The 19,376-nt window shown below is 44.0% G+C and overlaps 1 protein-coding gene across 6 annotated transcripts in view; it reads left to right on the plus strand.

The window, feature by feature from the left end:
• Positions 1-19,376, plus strand: part of LRRC1 (leucine rich repeat containing 1) — a 177,661-nt gene that overhangs the window by 42,010 nt on the left and 116,275 nt on the right. For all 6 annotated transcript variants that reach the window (XM_048845272.2, XM_048845274.2, XM_048845273.2 and 3 more), the window contains exons 3-4: positions 14,451-14,529; positions 19,017-19,106. In XM_048845272.2, the coding sequence (XP_048701229.1) occupies positions 14,451-14,529; positions 19,017-19,106 (169 nt within the window). The remainder of the gene's footprint in view (positions 1-14,450; positions 14,530-19,016; positions 19,107-19,376) is intronic.

A 19,376-nucleotide genomic window follows, 5' to 3' on the forward strand; every position in this document is an offset into this window, starting at 1 on the left:
ACCGGGGACGGCAGGGACCATGCCCTCCACTTTTTAACATGGGCATAGTGTGGGGGGGGGGCAGAGGGAGGCATTGCCCCCCCAAACTGCAAGCCTTTGGGCACACACAAAGCAGTGCCGATAGGGGCTGCGCTTCGTGGCAGTGTTGCCCTCCGAACAGCAAACCTCAGGCAGGTGCAGAGTGGCGCCCAGCTTCTGTTCCATCAAGAGAGCAAGAGGGGACCTGGCATGAGTAAGAGAAGGAAGTGGGCCTCAGACTGGGCATAGCCAATCCCCAGATGCAGCCAGCAGTTACTAAACCCTGTCACAAAGTCACATTTGGCTAACAGTTACCCGCTTTAAATAGGGACTCTGTCTGAGTAAAGAGCTCAGAGACTGAACTTAATGAGAAGAGGGCATGTAACTGCCTGTTAACTTGCTGCTCTTCTGAGGAAAAGAGTGCCTTATACAAATCTAGGGAATGAGTATTTTATATGCGGATGTGTCAAAATCTGCAACACTGAGCTACAGGCAAAGTTCTCTATCTGACTATGCAAGTTGAGCAGACCAAGTCGACTATTCAGAGACCTGAATGCTGCTCTCTACAAAGATAAACTGACCAGATTGAAGTGTTCGGCTATGGACTGCAGTTTTCATTCCAGTTTGGAAGAATCCAGATGATGTTACATTTTGCAGTCTGTGCTTGGTGTTGACTAAAATCTCATGGTATTTCACCCGCACAAAGCGTGTCTTGTAACGTTTCACTTTAGCATGCCACACAGAACTGAACTGAACAGGGTACAAACAAAATGGATACCCTGCTCCCTATGACATATCTCTGATGAAGTGGGTATTCACCCACGAAAGCTTATGCTCCAATATGTCTGTTAGTCTATAAGGTGCCACAGAACTCTTTGCCTGTCTCCTATCAGTGTAGCCAGCAGCTGGTAGTCCAGAGGCAAGTGGAAGATGGACTGCACAGGGAGAGAGTTATAAAAACTGAAGTGTTCTCTCCTCCCCCGTTCTGCCCCACACCACCACTGTCTAAATTTAAAACTGGCAGTTAGACCATCCCAGAGGGATACAAGATTGTTCCATAGATACATCTCAGAGGAGCTGTGGCAGAGCTTTTGTACCACTTAAGAAATGTTGAGTAAAACTGCCGAATATTAGCAAATATCAGCTGACAAGATTAACCAGCTGATCACAGTACTCCATTTCTGATTTGGGCTTGAAAATTGATCCAGAGACTGACTACACCTTCAGAAGTTTAAAAACAACCTCACCCTCCCCTTTACAGGGGAGCACGGAACATTTCCAATATCTTGGTAAGTGAACAGAGCCAGGAAAGATTTGGCCCAGCTGTGGGGAACTTCAGCGTGATTGTAGGCACTAAGGCATCACACCACTGAATGGAATAATTCCTGAATACCTTTTAAAAAAATCGGAGCTTAAGTCTCATTTTCAAAAGTGATTTAGGGCATGTCTACAATACAGATTTTTGCTGACACAAGTTACATTGGCATAAAGCAGCCGCAGTTAGTATATCGCTTGTGCTGGTCATGCGTGGGTGCTTGCGTCATGCTGCTTGTTTTGATGCACAGGGCCGTGCACTGTGGCTAGATATCCCAGCGTGCAACCTGGAACTGTCAAGCACATTGTTTTGGCAATGCATGGCGGGGCAGAAACGAGTCACGCAGGGGTGACCGGGAGCAAGGGGTCAACTTCCCAGTATGCAACGGTCTCCATCCCATAGTGTCATCTCTATTCCATAATTTTTGCACCTTTTTAAAAAAATCTCACAAACGTGTGCGGTCCTTCTCTCTGTCTGCCATTTCTAATGGAAGCGTGGAGCTGACGCATCTCTGGATTATTGTCCATAAGCATCGCAAGCACAGGCTAAACGGTCCTCCAGTATTTGCAGAGCTTGTAAGAAAACCTGAATTGGCGTGGAACATGATGATTTCTTGGAGGACAGATTGCTGTGGGACATAGAACCAATTTAACGTTGTTGGTGGCGTTCACAGAGCAGCTATTGGTGGTGGATCTTGTTGGTTTAAATGCAGAATAAATGTATTTAGATCAGAGGGGCACCCTCCACATTTATGCTAGTAACTGAGGTAATTTGGCTCATAGGCTGCAAATGCTGCCAGAATTTGACCTTCTACAGTGACTAGAGTGCCACTTCCAGTGTCTTAGCCAGCCACTTTTGTATCTGCAAAACAGCTATTGAAAGCTGTGTGAATTGTAGTAGAGTGCTTCATAGATACTGGCAATGCAGCCATTAGGTAGGCAAATGAAGCAACTAATTTGTTACTTTTAAGTGCTTTGGGGGGCATGGAGCACAAGCAGTCCATAAAAACACATTTTATTCTGTGTAGCACTGAGTGACTTAGTTTTAAGTGGTTTCCAGAACAAGGTTGTTTTTACCATACGGTGAAAACCTACTAGGGAGAAAAAGGTAAAATAGTGCTAAACTGAACATGAGATACATAGAGGTTTTTGGTTAAAACCTTGAAGGAAGTAGTGCTTGAGGTAGACAATGCAGGGAATTCTGTAGTCAGACTCTTTTTCTCCCAAGGCTATGTGTACATTAAATATAGCAAGCTTGCTAAATTGTCAGTGACAAGCATAATTTATTCTTAAACAAGGGTAATAAATTACCAGAGAGCAACCCTGCCTGGAAAAAGGTATATCCTCTTACATACATGACTGCTGAGCCTGATTTTATCCGCTTGTGTGCTGGTACAACTTTCGCTTGCTCTCAGCGTGGCTGCATTGTCATACGTCATAGAGCTTATGAGTGCTTTAGCCTTCCTATTCAGCAGTGCTTGCACAGAGTCTGTGTATGCCAGAACATCGGGGGCAGCATGTGTAAATGCAGAGCATTCATCAATGTGCAGCATTAGAAAAATCTGGGATATTTAAGCAGGATTTCAGTCTGTTATCCAGCAACAGTGAAAAGTGTCTTACCTGGCTAGCTTTACTTTTGGCACAGATATACTGTTTAAATATCAGCTATGAAACCTAATAGTGAACAGAAATGGAAGACGCTGCATAACCCACTGAAATTTAACACTGTCTCAGGGACCTCAGTATTTTATACTGGTCGTTGTCATTTCTTCCATTATGGTTTTTTCTTTTTTTATAATTATCAATTCAGGATGATTCTTGATAGGTACAGTGTTTCATCCTGGACCTTATTTCATATTTTTCTCTGCTCACCTATATCCTGTAATTTTCTTTAAGCGTTAAGTAAAAGGAGTTCAGAAATATTGTTTAAATCATCTGCTTTAAATTGACCTTCAGTGGGCAGATATTCCAGCTCCCTTGATAATCCTTTCCTGATGTCATCATGTAATGAAGAAAAATGAAGTTTGGCGTCAGCCTTGATTGATTTTTTTTTTAATCTACTTTTGTGATAGTGTGACTCAAGTGAATATCAAATTCATGTTTTTGTTGGGGCGTGTGTGGAAGAAAGTGTAGATGGAAGGAGAGAAGAGACACTTTGTGGGCAAGTCTCCTTTTCCCCCAATTCTGCAAACACCCTCAGGATTTGTTTTCACTTATTGAAGACATTTCTGCTCCTGTCGTGAAATCATAATCCTTGGGTTTTACATGGGTCTGAAATAGGAGAAAGTGGGCCAGGAGGGCATGTTCTTTTAATCTGTGAATTATAAATGATCTAAACAGGCTGTCTGCACTGCTTTATAACAGGAAACTTTGCGTACTAAGAAAACACAGGGGTTTTGTGTCAAATTAAAAAAATCAGTCTTTGGCCTTAATTTTACTTACTGGTGTTACAAATGACACTTAAGATAGCTGAAAGATTCAGTGAAAAATATTTTCAGTATACTTGTTTGTTCTGTTTTTGTGTGGGTCTCTTATACAGAAAGAGAAGAAAATTTCTTTAAAATGTGGTTATTAAACCACAAAGTGGCATGGTAATTTAGGGGCATGATTAGTTCCTGAAATTATTTCTTAGCTTTGAGTGGATTTTTAAATCTGTTTCTGTTATATGTTGTGACAAAGTCAGGCTGGAGGGCTGCAGGAGGGTCTGGGAAAACAGGTATGTTAACCCTAGAATGCTGAAGGCCCTTTTTCCTACAAGCTGGGAAGGGGTCACTTCAGGTCAGTTAGGAATACCTGAGTCCAATTAAGGGCTGCCTGAAACCTGTTAAATCCTCTCTCCTGGCTGGAGAAGACAAGCTGCTGCAAGGCTGGCAGTAGCAGGAAGATAGGCTTCTCCAGCATGTGAGTCTGTGCTGCTTCCCATAGGGGAGACACCCAAACCCAGTGCCTGGGGAAGGACTGACACCCCAGGGCCAGCAACAGAACAACACCTTCCCCATGAGGGGGCCAGAGAAAGGTATTCCTTTTTGTTTCAGTGCGTTATAGACTTGTTTTCCTTTGGTTGGCAGAGGAGCACTCCTCAGGCCTGCTCCAAGGCCTACTGGGAAGACACTGAGAAACAAACCCCGAAGGGGGAAGACGAACACGCTCCAAAGTGGGACTGATTTCCCCAGGCGCTGTCCCTGTAGGAGGAGGGAGTGCTAAGTCCGGTGAGGCAGAAGGCGTGCCTTGCCACAATGTCCTGTTTCTATATGCCTCCTCCAAAGCTCGGCAGACCAGATTGAAAATAGTTCCTCCTTCTATTTTGGAGAAGAGGGAAATATAGGTACTAACTGTGTTTGGGCTGCAGCGAGACAGGATTCTAGGTGCTGATTAGTTTTTAAACTGTTGTGCCTATCACTGTAGCATCTGTCTTGAGGTAGATATTATATAGTGTCGACAGTATGCTTTGGTGTTATACAAAGAGAAGATGAGGTCCCTGCTTTGAGGAGCTAAAATCTAATGCTAACTGAAATATGTTCAGACATGTCAAAAGAAAGCCCAAACACTCAAGGAAGTGCAGGGGCAAATATGGTTGTTCTCCCCCCATCCGTTGGACAACTGTCTGGTAAGGAGGCAGGAAGGAGTGAAGTATGGGCAGATCCAGACTCATGGGTCAACCATCCTGCATGCTGGCCAGCAAAAAGGAGTATGCTATAGCAAAGGGCTACAGGAAGTTACTTGGGAAATACAACAGGCACTGTGTGGCTAACTACGTATGCCAACTGGTGCCTTCTTTCTACTCCTGTACTGTGCCCAGTTTAGTCCTGTATGGGCAACGTTCAAATGGGGGAATGAGATGAAAGCTGTCTAATTCAAAAGTCAAACTTAGCACTTATATTTCTGTGCAGGGGTGGGTAGAATCTTACATTTCCCTTTGTACAGGGCATCTTAATGTGGCGAATTGTAAACTTGTGGGCTACAAACCCTGTCATTTCTGTGACAGGTGAATTTAACTGAAAGTGGACACAGCAGATGCCTCTTCCATATACTGCAGTGGTCCCCAAACTGTGAGGTGCACCCTGGTTGGGGGTGGCATGGAGGAACATTTGGGGAGGGGGGGAAGAGAGTGCAGCAGGGCCCTGGATTGCCCCCATGGGACGTGGGGAGGGAGTGCCAGCCTGCTCCCAGTGGTGGTGGCTCCGCTCTTGGCTGCTGGCCCTGGCTCCCAATCCGGCTATGGCTTTAGCCCCTGGCTCCTGGCCCGGCTGTGACTCCAGCCCCAGGCTCAGCCCCCTTACCCCTGTCTATGCATCCCCCACCTCTGGGAGCCACAGCCCTGCTCCTGGCCCCAGCTCCTGACTGCAGCTTCCGGGAGTAGAAGGGAAGACGGGGATACAATGTGAAAAGTTGGGGGACCACTGATATACTGGATAAATTCTCAGAATGCTGGTAGTTCTCTTTGAGGATGCACAAGGGGTGCATGTGTCCTGCAAATCTTTGAAGGTCTTTTCATACCCTGAGGAAACAGGTATCTGAACCCAGCTACCAGGCAAACTGACTTCTTTATGTGCCCACTCTAACAGATATGACACCTAAAATCAGCATAGAGAAGACTGCAGAGAGAGAAAAAACATTGTACTAGGTGTCAGTACCAATGCTATCAGTGTCTTGCTTCAGACCTAGAGCGAGGCTTCCCCAAACACAGAGGCAGATATTCTAAATGGAGCTCATGGCCTTCCCACAAGGACAGACTGCATAAGGCCTCGAGAGAACCACTAAGCCTCATGTGTGACATTGAGGGCTAGTGACAAAAAACAGCCTGTGGCAGAGAGAGAAAAATTATCTAGTGCCAATCCTGGTATTGGTGGCACAACCTTTGGCATTGATGCCTGCAGCTGAACAAAGACCACTTGATGTGCCCCCAGAAGAACCAGGCATGTCCTCAGTACAGTCCTGGTACAGAAAGTTCTGTAGGCCCTGGCACTGCTCCTACAGATTTACTCCTTCATTAGGGCACATGTTCTCACCGGCTTTGAGCAGAGAATCTTCTCCTCTGAGATCTGTGGGTGACACCACTGAAAGACCACTTGGCTGACCCTACAGGGTTCAGCGACCATAACATCAGGATTGACATTGAACTGGGCAATATCAGATGAGCCAGCCACATCCATAGGACATGCCACTGTGGCCCTATTGAACATATTGGGGTCCAACCTCCATGTGCTTCTAAGAGCCAATGTCTACCACACTCCAGGAGGAGAGAGATCACTCTCCCCAATGGCATCCATGGTTAGGTCACTGACTCCAGGGCAGGGGGAGAGGAAGGAATCGGGAAGAAGGAGACCTGGGACCAGAGCAACACCTCCACCCTACTTTACCACCAAAGGACTTTTCATCCTTGTCAGCTGATGAAATGGTATCCTCGGTGCTGGTTTACTTCAGGAATTTCTTATGAGAGTTGTGGAGACTCTCTAGAAATAGACACATTTGTCATACAAGAAAAAAAAAATCAAAAGTTGTTCAACATATTGACAACTTCTGTCCTGGTTAGAATTGCTATCCAAATAAATGAGGGACTGATAGACCCTGCTGTGGGTGGCAAAATATCAAGCCCTTCTGGCCAACTATGATTCTTTGACCTAGGTAGAACAATTCCCTCTTTTATTTCTTTGAGCTTTTCCCTGTTCTATGGTGGGAGCTTTGATAATCGTAGATGACCAATTGGTGGCCAGATGGCCCTACAGGTGGGCAATGGCTGTATTTGTGGTCACAGCGATGACTATGTGCGGAATGTCATGGCTTCAAGGATTGGGCATTAGCAGGGACACATATAAGCCACAATTGAGGACCTGACTTTTGAAGGCGTGGAACTATTCAGTGAGCAGATAGACAATGCCATGCACTCCATTAAAAAGATTGTAAGGCCACTTGGAGATACACATCTCAGCCCCGTCTTGCAAGCCATACAGTCATCAATCCCAGATGAGAGAGTGACATTTTAACACACCAGACAACCTGATTACCATGGCCCTGTTGAACCCACGTTTCTTCTTGGTGCCAGCCTTCCTTCTCCCCTGCATCTATGGGGCATCAGCAAATTTTGACAGGATTTTTGGGAGCCACAACAGAGCCAGCCCAGAAGGCATGATCTGTGGTAACATCAGACAGGTGCTGGAGATCGCCCACGGCTCTTCCATCCAGTTCCACTTTTTGCCCTCTAGTCCCCCACTTCCTTTGCCCTCTTAAGGGACATTTCTTACAAGAGACTGTTACAAGCAGAAGTGTCTCATTCCTTTGTCTAGGACCCATAGAGGAGGTTCCATGAGAGTTCAGGGGAAGAGGCTTCTAGTCCCAGTATTTCCTTATTACGAAGAAGAAAGGAGGTCTTAGTCCTATACTACAGCTGAAGAAATTCAACAAATACATATGCTGCTCCAGGATCAGGATGGTAACTCTCTTGCTTCCATACTTTCACTTCTTCACACTCATGACTGGTTCATGACTTTCGACTGCAGGGTGCATACTTCACCATAGTTAAGTCCACAGGAAGTGCCTCAGTCAGTGTGACCCAACCATTGCCAGTAAAGGGTACTGTCCTTCAAACTCTCAGCAACACTATTTTCACAAGATGCCTGGCAGTGGTCGCAGCATGTTTAAGGAGAAAGGGAATCCACTTTTACTCATGCCTACATGAATGGCTGATCAGAGGCAGGTCCCAGGAGCAAACTGCAGCAGCTCGGCAGTGTGTTCCTCTCTCTTCTCCCAACTAGTACTCTGGGTGAACTATAAGAAATCATGCCATCGTAGTCCCATGGTGGCATAGCCATGACTGATTTGTCTACCTCCCAGAGGAGAAGTTCCATTTTCTCCAGTCTGACAGACCACCTTCAGTCAAATCTGTTGGCTGTGCATACATGTCTGGAGCTTCTAGGCCACATGTTGGCTTATCTGATTTCATTTTCAGCCCTTGCAGCTGAGGTCTGTGTACACCCTGTCCAAACATTATGTGAACAAGAGTCGTGCTCCTGTCTCAAATTCTATGAGAACTCACTTGGTGGCTGGATGCAGAGGATATGAAAGGGGGTTCTCTTGTTTTGTGCTCCCTGCCTGACAACAGGCAAACTCCTCAAGGATAGGATGGGGTACCCACCTAAACCTTCTGCAGATGCAAATAACTTGGTCTCAGGACAACTTGAAACTGCAACTTGAAACTGCCTGGAGCTCAGTGCCATCTGGTTGGCTTGTGTAGTATTCCTGCCTGTTTTGCAGAAATCCACAATGCAGATCTTGACGAACAAGATGTAATGCACTGGGAAATATCTGTATTTTTTTTTTTATTTTTAAATAAATCTGGTGCATGCTTCTCTGTTTCTTCATGATGGGTTACTTGCTATAGACTGAGATCAAAAGGCGTTGTTGCAATCAAGCTGGAAAGGTAAAATGGGTCTAGATAAGGAGCATCCCAACAATCAAGCATAATTGCCAGGTTTAAAAGTGTTAAGAAGCGACTCCTTGGCCCCAACATGCTGATATAACTGGTTTGCCAAGGCTGAGAGAGAGGGATATCAAAGGGAACACTAAGGGCATGGCTACCCTAGGGACATTACAGCGGCACCAATTAAAAACTCTATGTAGCCACTCTAAGCCGATGGGAGAAAGCTCTTCTGTCAGATTAACCACTCCAGCCCCTGCAAGCAGCAGAAGCTGTATCATTGGGAGAAGTTCTTCTGCCGACATAGCACTGTCCCTACTGGTGCTTATGTCGGAATAACTTTTGTTACTCACCTCTGAGCGACATAAATTATGCTGACATAAGCTGTGCCGTTGATACAACATAAATTGATTAAGATCCTGGGCCTAGGGGGAAAAAAAAGGAGTGAGTTTGGGTGAGCTAAGGAAGGTTGCCCAGGGAGTGTTCGTTAAGTTGACATGCAACTGAGGGAACACACAGACAGTGCATGCTGCAAGCAGAATGGTCTGTTTCTCTCAGCCATGCCCGGGGAGAATGCTAGCCACAGGGGAACTTAGAAAAGCTGTCAAGGAAAGATTAAGGTAACAGTAAGATCCAAACGCACAGGCCACCCACTGTTTATACGCTTTGCCCTGTGTGCTCTGCACCTTTGGGGGAATGAATATAATGCTTTGTTTTTGTTTTGTAGAGATGCTGTTTTTTGAGTCACTGGAATGTTTAATCAGTTTGCTGTTCACAGGTCCCCATAGGGAAAGGGCTCACAGGTACCAAATGCAGTTGGGCCTGTAGCATTCCCACTTTTGGAAGATGGGTACTGCAGGCCAGAGATCCAGTGTGTCACTGCTGCAAACAAAGGTGTGACTTTTTTTTTTTTTAAATCTAGCTAGCGCAGCTAAAAACAGCAGTGAAGATGCAGCGGCGTGGGCTTTACACACTCCCCCAAAACCCTGGGTGTGTACTTGTGTGCCTAGCTTACACTGGGGTCTGTGCTGCCACATCTGGACTACTATTTTTAGCCATGTTAGCTAGCTTAAAGCTAGTGTGGCTAGGTCTACATGAGTTGCAATCACACTTTCAATTGCACTGTATACATCCCTCCAGTCTGAGTGATTGGACCATGGTACTGCCCAGGGTAAGGTGCAGAAATTCGGGCCTGTCTCTTAAGTGAGAGGGGTGCACTTAAGTGGGGGACTAAAACGATCAGAAGGTGCCGTTTGCCCGGTAATTGTGACACAGCACTTCCTGATGCACTATGTAAACAAGGAAGGAGGCTCTCGGTCATCCCCTCTCTATCAGGAAACAATCAGGATGTGGATATGGTGCCATTATTACAGAGTAATCCCATTTGCTCTGTACCTTCTAGGAGCCAGCAGTGACCTGGAAGACTTCTTAAACGGACATGTGGTAAACAACCTTGAGTGGTTGCTGCAGAATCCATCATGGACCTAATATTTCACCAGTACTGCACTTGAAATATGCTGGACTGGCAATTGATTTGTTGAAGTCCACCTTGCGGCAGTATTGGTGTTGCTCTCTGATACAGTCATTCTCTTTTCTCATCCGGTATCAGAATTCTCAAGGGCATCCTACCTACTTATCCACCTACTAGAGATACTAGTCCGATGTGGCATCTCAGCATTGTCTTCAAGCTCATAGAGCCTATTTCAAGCTGCCCTTCAATTGTTTGATTCATCATCGTACCCTCAAGACCATTTTTCTAGTTGCTATTGCCTCCAGCACGGAGGGTCAGTAAGCTCCAAGCCCTTATGACTGGATCTCTTCAGGGGCAAGGAGGTACGAAGGTAACACCTTCAGTTCCACCCTAAAGTGGTTTTGAAATTTCACCTATATCAGTCTATTAACTTACTACTTGTCTTTCCAAAACCACATGTGATGCCAGGGGAGAAGCTGCTTACTTTGGAAGTTTCAAGAGCCTTGCTTTATTATCTTGACAGGACTGAGCATTTTAGATTATCACCCCACTTCTGTGGCTATATCTGGCCTGTCAAAGGGCCAAGCTATGCTTTTGTAAAAGATATGCTCTAGGACTTATTTTGGTGAAGTTCTATGGCCTGCGTTGTACAGGAGGTCAGAGTAGTTGATCGCAATGGTGCCATCTGGCCTTGGAATCTGTGAACCACAGGGAGTCTCTTAAGTGGATCACACAGTGTCTTGCCATCCGTTGTCAATTAGCTTGTGAGCCTCTCTCCGAATGTCAAATCGTACTCCACCAGGGCTCGGGCATTAACAGAAATACCAGTATAGCTTATATCAAGGTAAATAGATGCAGCTACCTGAGTGGTGTCCACACTGCTGCACACGCTGATTTAAGCTACTTTGCCTTTGAAGTGCCTTTGTATCCACACTGTGCTCTGCTGTGTTGATCAAAGCATGTTGCACTGTGAGTAGGCATCTTAAGGTACTAAGTGCTACTTCTAGGTGCTACACTTTCTAGGTAACTTTCACAGCAGATTGTGGGATATTTCCTGGATGCTCAAAGAATCCTGGGATTAGTGCTCAGATTCATGTGATCTCTTTTTCTGAATCACAGTAATCTTTTAGTGGTCATTTGCCTCTCCCTGACAGCAGTTTTAAAAATGAAAGAAATGCAGACGAACACTTTTTTATGTATATTATTTATATCAGCAGGATGACCTTGTCTCGTAGGTAACCCTAGTTGATGTGCTTTTTGTACAGTTGTGTGAGGAAGCAGAGGAGGTTTCCAGGGAAACACTCCTATATAATCCCCTCATTGAGCATCTAAACTTAGTTAAGCAGTGCTTCTGAAGATGGTCTTGCTTGCTTGCTCTTCAGTTCTGCAGTTGGAGGTCATTCAAAAGAAACGATTTCCCACAGGCTTCACAATATAGTTGTGGGAAATCTTATTTTTGCGACGGGGGGAGGGGGGAAGGAGGGAGGAAGTCCTGCTATACCTAAATCAGGTTTCTAGAGTTGAAACTCCAAAGTTATTGGATCAGATTGGAACACACTTTCCAAATTCATTTTTTAAACTAAATATACCTCCCACTACACACAGGCCATATAGTCCTGCTGGCCAATAAAGTCCAGGGAACTATTTGTGTGAGTAAGTATATCGGATCACTGCCTGACTACGTTTCCTGTGTGGTTAGAATTGGAGGAATATATTTAACAAACTTAAACAGGGGATGTGGTCTGGGAAAAATGTGAGGCGGGGATGGAAGGGAACTGAAAAGAAAATTTATGACTGGGCAATTGCTGTTACTTTTTTTTAGATTTACCTTGATTTCTTCTGACTGGAGAGAATTTAGATCTAGTGTGATGTTTCTATGCGCTTTACGCTTGTTTTAAATGCGTAATATTCCTACGCAGGTTCTGGAAGAATTGAGGAAGTAGATAACTACCTTTTTGTTGTTGTTGTCATTGGTTTGACCAATAGGAGACTAAAACACAAAATAAATCTAAACCTGGTAGATTTAAAACACTAGATCAAGCTAAATACATTATTGTCCCTGGCAAACTCCTCTAGCCTTCACGTTTTCACTGAGCCTGGTATGAGTGTATTTTGCCTCTTGTTAAAGTGGCTGAACTAAGTGTTCCAAGGATGAAGCAGTGGCATCTACATTTTAAGATCAGTTTAATAGCAGTAACAAAGAATTAGGGGTTTTCTAGAGATAAACATTCTCAAAGTGCTCTCTACTGTCTCGTCTCGTAAACAATTCCCAGATGAAAGCGGGGCTCTTATTCCAAAGAGGATGCTTGAAACGAAGGGACGTATGTACAAAGGTTTAATTGCTGTTAATATCTGAACATGCTGTTTTCCTCTGTGCATATCTCTATCCAAGTATTCATATAAATTTTATTCCTTTCAAAGTAAATGACTGGAATCACAAATCTGAAGCTTTGAAAGCAAATACATCCTACCAGTGTGGGCATTATTCTTGTTGTAATTTAATGTAAGAACTTAAGGACCCTTAACGTAGGCTGCTCATGAAAATAGCATTGACGCATGAAACCTGGCAGACATCTTTTTAAAGCTCTACTTATGTACTGTACAGTATTTGAAACTTCCTGTTTACCTACAAATAGCTGATTAACTTCATTTATATTAAACCAGACCTCGGACGGCTTGTCTACTCTTACAACCATTTTCACGTCTGCTTAGTGAAGGTGCTACCTATGCTGAAAGGAGAGCTTCTCCCGTCAGTGTAGATATTCCACCTCCCCAGGTGGCAGTAACTGTCTACACTGGGGTTAGGTCAGTATAACTATGTCGCTCAGGGATGTGGATTTTCCACACCCCGAGTGATGTAGTTATGCTGACATAAATTCCTAATGTAGACCAAGCCTGACTAACAGTGTTTTGCATTTATTTGTGACCTAGATTCAAGAGAGTAGTACTATAAGGCGGTGGTTTTCAAACTTTTTTTTCTGGCCACCTAGTTGAAGAAAATTGTTGATGTTCATGATCCAACAGAGCTGGGGATGAGGGGTTTGGCATGTGGGAGGGGATCAGGGCTGGGGCAGAGAGTTGGGGTGAGGGCTCGGAGGGGTTCAGAGTGTGGGAGGGAGCTCTGGGCTGGGGCAGGGAGTTGGGGTGCAGCTGGGGGTGCAAGCTCTGGGGTGGGGCCAGGGATGAGGGGTTTGGGGTGCAGGATGGGGCTCTGGGTTTGGGGAGGCTCAGGGCTGGGGCAGTGGGTTGGGATGGGGGAGGGGGTCTGGGTTGGGGGTGCAGGCTCTGGGCTGGGGCCGGGGATGAGGGGCTTGGGATACAGAAAAGGCAGGATTCTCGCCTGCAGGCACGCCTCCCAGCTCCCATTGGCTGGTTCCCGGCCAATGGGAGTGTGGAGCCAGTGCTCAGGGCAGAGGCAGTGTGCGGAGCACCATGGTCACCCCTGCCTAGGAGCCGGGCCTGCTGCTGGCCGCTTCCGGGGTACAGCGCGTTGTCAAAACAGGTAGGGACTAGCCTGCCTTTGCCAGGTAGCACCACAGATGGGACTTTTAACAGCCCTGTCGGCGGTGCTGACCAGAGCTGCCGCGACCCAGTCCCTTCCATTCTGCGACCCAATTGTGGGTCATGACCCACGGTTTGAAAACCACTGCTATAAGGTGTGAGATTTTAGTGTAGTAAGAGGGGATGGTACTGTGCCCATGAGTGTACATTTGGGCAGAGATATTTACTCTTTTTTTTTTCTGTTCTACCCTCACACCCTGCCAACACACCCTCTAAAAAAAATGCCTGTCCTTATATTGACCCAAATTTCCAAATCCCTGGATTAGATGATTAATCTAGGACTGTGTCTCTAAAGTGGCTGACTTTGGCTTTTGCTAAACAGAGAGACTGAATTCCAGAGATTCTTCTGCTGATTTACAGACAACCCTCATTTGGACAAGTGAGCATTCCAGGCCCTTTGAGCAGGGCATGAGAGATAAATAGTCTCTAAAATGTCTGGGTCCCAATTAATTTTGGGCTCTCTAAATGTTAACTAACACCTTGAATTGTATTTGGAAATATCGGTAACTTTTTAAAAAACAGTCTTACATTTAAAAAAAGTCACAGCACACAGCAAGATAACTTCCTTGATTTGAAATGACTAGATACAGTATGTAATGCTGTGACCATTTCCGAATGAAAGGTGGTCTTCTACATCACAATTGTTAACCATGCATTTGTTTGTTTCTGCAGAAATTCCTGAAATTCCAGAAAGCATCTCCTTTTGCAAAGCATTACAAGTAGCAGACTTCAGTGGGAACCCACTGACCAGGTAACACTCCCCCTTATGCTAAGTGCTTTCCAGGCCAGCACTACAATCTTATTTAACTTGCTCAGTTCTTAAAGTAAATATAGTGTGTGTCTGAGTCATGCAGGGTCTATTTCTTCCACAGGGTGGTGGCCAAAGATCAGAGTTACAGGGACAAGTGCACCCTTTTTTCCCAGGGGTTGAAGATTACAGGCTACTCAGAACAAATGTGAATTTAGTCAGTACTTAAGAACACAAATCCAAATGATAAAAAGCCTGGCAAGAAGGGCCAGCAGTATAAACCAGCAAAGCTATGGTTCTATATTTTTCCACTGTCATCTGTTCCTTTCATCTCTAGCCTTTGTCTATACGTGGGATGTAGCAGTCAGTGACCAGCAAACCAGTGTAGCTGTACTGGCATAGTTTGACTGCTTAAAATTAGGGTTAATTCAGCAGGTGCAAATAATGGCTCTCCTTGACTACGCCTGAGGCTTGCACCCATGCCGTATCCCTAGCCACTGAATTAGGGCTAATCCAATATATTTATACGTGACATGTGGCCATACTGTTCTCCATCTGATGGTGACTGCTGCTTCTCTAATATCCATATTCCCTCCCTTGGTGCAATTGCATGGTTGCAGTGAAAGCAGTTCATAGTGGCATTAGTCACTGCTCCCTCCTGTTTTGGCCTAGGAAAGAGTAATAGTTGATGGTAGTTCTTCGTCTCATGTTCTGTACAGCACCAAATAAACTGTAACTGATCATTTTAAGAAAGCGTCCTTTAGATGTTTCTTGATTGGCTCTTGATTGGCTCAGTTTGGCAGGATTCGCTTGATTGCTGTGACTCTGATTCAGCCTAATGAATTAGTGTTCTTTACCCCACCACTCCACATAGCAAAGGAGAAGGACAGGCTCTTGGACAATCAAGATGATTGATAGAGAAATCAAATAGGCAGCAAATGAATGATAGACAGGGACTCTGTGCAGGAGCAGCTAGGAGAAGTGGGGCTCAGCTCAGCCTTCAAGTGCTGAGTTGCTACTAGGTGCTGCAGCACCTACTATAACTTCCTTTGCCCTGGCTGGTTGCATCTAGCAAGAAGGGGGTAAAAGGAAAGCCTCTAATGCATTGTGACTGTCTCTAGACGTTTAGAAATAGGGAGGGAATCCGCATAAGTGATCCTTCCCTGATGGAACAGAGTAGCATGTTTGTCATGTAGAGAGGGCACCAATCCAACATTGCATAGACACAGGGCCTTCTGCCTGTAGCCGTCCTTCTTCCTACCCTGGAATATTTAGGCTAATGTTGCCTAATATGATGGGACTATATAACATGGCCTAAGCCATAGCATTCTCTAACTAAGTAATAGTTGTCGTGTCCATGCTAGCAGTAAAAGCATTGTTGTGGATATCACAACTGTGTTCTGGCTTGTTACACTTGTGCTGTTAGGCCCTGTGCTGCTCTTGTTATTCAAGCAAAGAATTAGTTTTCTGATCCTTCTATATTTCATGTAACAGTGTTTAAAAGGATTACTCGTAAGCTGAATCCTTCCCTATTTCCTAAACTGTAAAGAAAGTCACAAGGTGTTAGAAAATAACAATAAGCTTCTATTTGCTGGGGTTTAAAATGAGGAGCAATATGCAGCACACTTCTTGATGAAGGGAGAACAGTTGTATTGTATTGGGGGGTGGGGAGCCACTTAAAATGATTTACTGAAAATAAATATGTATTGGTCTTTGTCTAATATATTATATTGCAGTCAAAACAACTACATGAAAAGAACTGTAAGGTTTCAAAATTCAGGGTTCAAAAGCTGTAAAATGTCACAATTTAAGGTTGCTTGGTACAATTTTTAATTCTGTCTCCTTGTGCATATGCATTATGACAACCTTCAGTTATATCACACACTACTTTTTCCACAGGACCCATACCTCTGTCAGTGCACTGGATGGATGGGTGCTCACAGAATGAGCAGCTGTTCAATATTTTGTTTTCTTCTCATTGTTCAATATGTAGCCCCAAGTTTTATTTACTGCACAGTATTGAAGTCTTGCTCTGAAGACAAAATTATTAATTTCCTTGTGGGTTTTAGTATGGTGATCATCACAATAGAATCTGAGTGCTTCAGATATTTATTAATTTACCTTCACAAAACCCTGGTGAGGTGGTGGTATTATCCCTAGATTACAGAAAGCAAATGGGACACTGAGGGACTAAGGTAAAAACTGTCCCCTTATCTTGGATGCCCAAATTGAGAATGCCTTAGAACTGGTTTTGAGATTATTTAGCATTTTATAGCATTTCATACGTTCCAGCACAGCTCTTATGCGTACTCAGCACTTCTGCATATTAGATTCCAAGGTATCAAATTGGGTATCCAGAAGCTGAAGAACACACATGACCAAAATGTTCATGTTTTGGCCACTGAGTTCCTTGCCGAGCATCACACAGGAACTCTGGCAGAGGCAGGGATAGAATCCAGTTCTCCTGGGCAATGTTCAGTTGTCTTAACCACGAGACCACCCTCTGTCTTCTTGCAATTCCCTGCCTCATTAATTACTCACCTTCCAACTTCTGCAACAAATGAAACAGAGGTCCTATAGACAACAGCCTCTTTTACTATACAGTCCTGATTAAACCCTGGAGCATAGGTCATCCTGTGCACTGAATGAGGAAGGGATCATGTGGAAAATATAGTATGGGATCATGTAATTTGTGTACACATTAGGATACAGTCTTTAAAGGGGTTGAGTTAAGGTTGCACAGGCAATTTTCTAACTTTTGAATGCTTGACTATTTGTAGCTTTCTAGGTGTAAAAAACAAACCAGAAATTCAATTCCATGGAACCATGTTGACACTCAAATGGTTGCAACATTTAGATCCATTGCACAGACCTCTGCCACTTGAATTAACAGAGTAAACTGACAGAGGATAACAACTTATTACTGGTTGGTGGACTAGCACTAGAGGGAGTCGGACACATTTTGCCAGTGAGTCTCTCAGCTATTTGCTGACACCAGAGAAATGTTGAGACTTGGGAATCTTGGGTTTCAATCTGGATTTTGGTGGAGAGTGTGCTGTAGTGGTCACACATCCTTCTGCCCTGTCTCCTTCAGTCTAGCCAGTCCTGATCAACTCCTTGCATCCCCTCTCAGGTCAGATTCTTGTCCGCTCTGCATTGAAGTTAGGTGGCTTCTTCCATAGCACTGCTTGGGATCCAGCAAGCAGGAGCATTGAGAGAACAGGAAAAAATTTCCTTGCATTTCTGGTCTGATGCCATAACAGCCCAGCAGGTCAGAGCAGCAATTGCAGGGAAAGTCCTGCTCAGCCCCGACAGCCAGGGCCTGAGTATGCTCAGTACATATGGAATCTTTGGAGGATCATAGAAGATTAGGGTTGGAAGAGACCTCAAGAGGTCATCTAGTCCAGTTTTTTCTGGATCATTTTTTTCCTGTTTGTATTTCCAGTATTTATAACACTACCCATTGTAATAATTTTCAGTTTTAAAAGTGGCTGTCAACCAATTTTTTTCCATTAGATTTTTATTTATTTAGGCCCTTTCTTTATGTATAAATCTATCTCAGGCTAGGCATTTTGACTAGCTTTTAAAAAAGGTAAACTCTACCAGCTAAATAAGCCTGCAATTTAACCCCAGCCTTCAAACAATTAGAAACCAAAAAAATCAATTGACATTTGAAAATGCACTGATGTCCCCTGAATCTGTGAAAAGAAATAGTTCTTGCTGCATGCCCTAAAGATAGCTCATGTTAACAAATCTTATCTGATCACTAGGCCAAAAGGTCTCTGCCTGTTCTACATTAGGTCGCCTTTTCCTTAGCATGATCCATCTCCCACATAGCTGGGATCAAGCCCCTTGGTATTTAGCAGTATGAGATGGCTAGGATGGCTGCGCAATGTGTTCCATGCTTTAGACATCTTTAACAAATAGTTAAAAATACAAAAGAGGCTGCTCCATAACCTAATATTGAAACAGGTGGCATGAAAAAATAAATTTCCCATGCTTCCGAAACCATAACTCTTCCCTCACAGGTTTCAGAGTAGCAGCCGTGTTAGTCTGTATTCGCAAAAAGAAAAGGAGTACTTGTGGCACCTTAGAGACTAACCAATTTATTTTGAGCATAAACTTTTGTGAGCTACAGCTCACTTCATCTCACTTCACTTAGTCTCTAAGGTGCCACAAGTACTCTTTTCTTCTTCCCTCACAATATATGCTGCTTCAACAGCTTTTGAATGTATCTTTTGTGGTGGTCTTCTTATATGGGATATGCGTTGCCTTAATACATACAAACAAGAAGAAAATTAAACCCATTTGGTTTACTTTTAACTTTTTTCTTTCTAGTGCTTTTCCCTTTGTCTTAGTACTATTGTTTAGCTTTTTATATAAGAGCCACCTCATATCCTTTTCCACCAACTATATACAATCTGACTGTGCCAATATGAATAGTTATTGTAGTACAAGTGTTTGATTTATCCGAATTAATATCTCCATAGGTTGCCTGAAAGCTTTCCGGAATTACAGAATCTAACGTGTCTTTCTGTAAATGACATCTCACTGCAGGCACTACCTGAAAACATTGGGAAGTAAGTTGTTTGTTTTTTTTGTTTGTTTTTTTTTTAATCAAGATATGATATTTAATTTGTTTTCACTGACTTAGATGTGGTACACCAGGTGTATGCAAAAATGTAAAGATTAAATTTACAAGTATGTTACACAAATTAGTAATTGATTCAGGGTAATACGTTTTTTTTAGTCTGTTTAAAAACCTTCTCTTGTGTTCCTATCAGTCACTCCATTGAGGTGACTGCGCTGAACTTGGGGTATATGTGCATATGTTTAGTCTTTGGGAGGTA

Source organism: Caretta caretta, chromosome 3 (assembly GCF_965140235.1).
Source record: "Caretta caretta isolate rCarCar2 chromosome 3, rCarCar1.hap1, whole genome shotgun sequence".
Classification (NCBI taxonomy): domain Eukaryota; kingdom Metazoa; phylum Chordata; order Testudines; family Cheloniidae; genus Caretta; species Caretta caretta.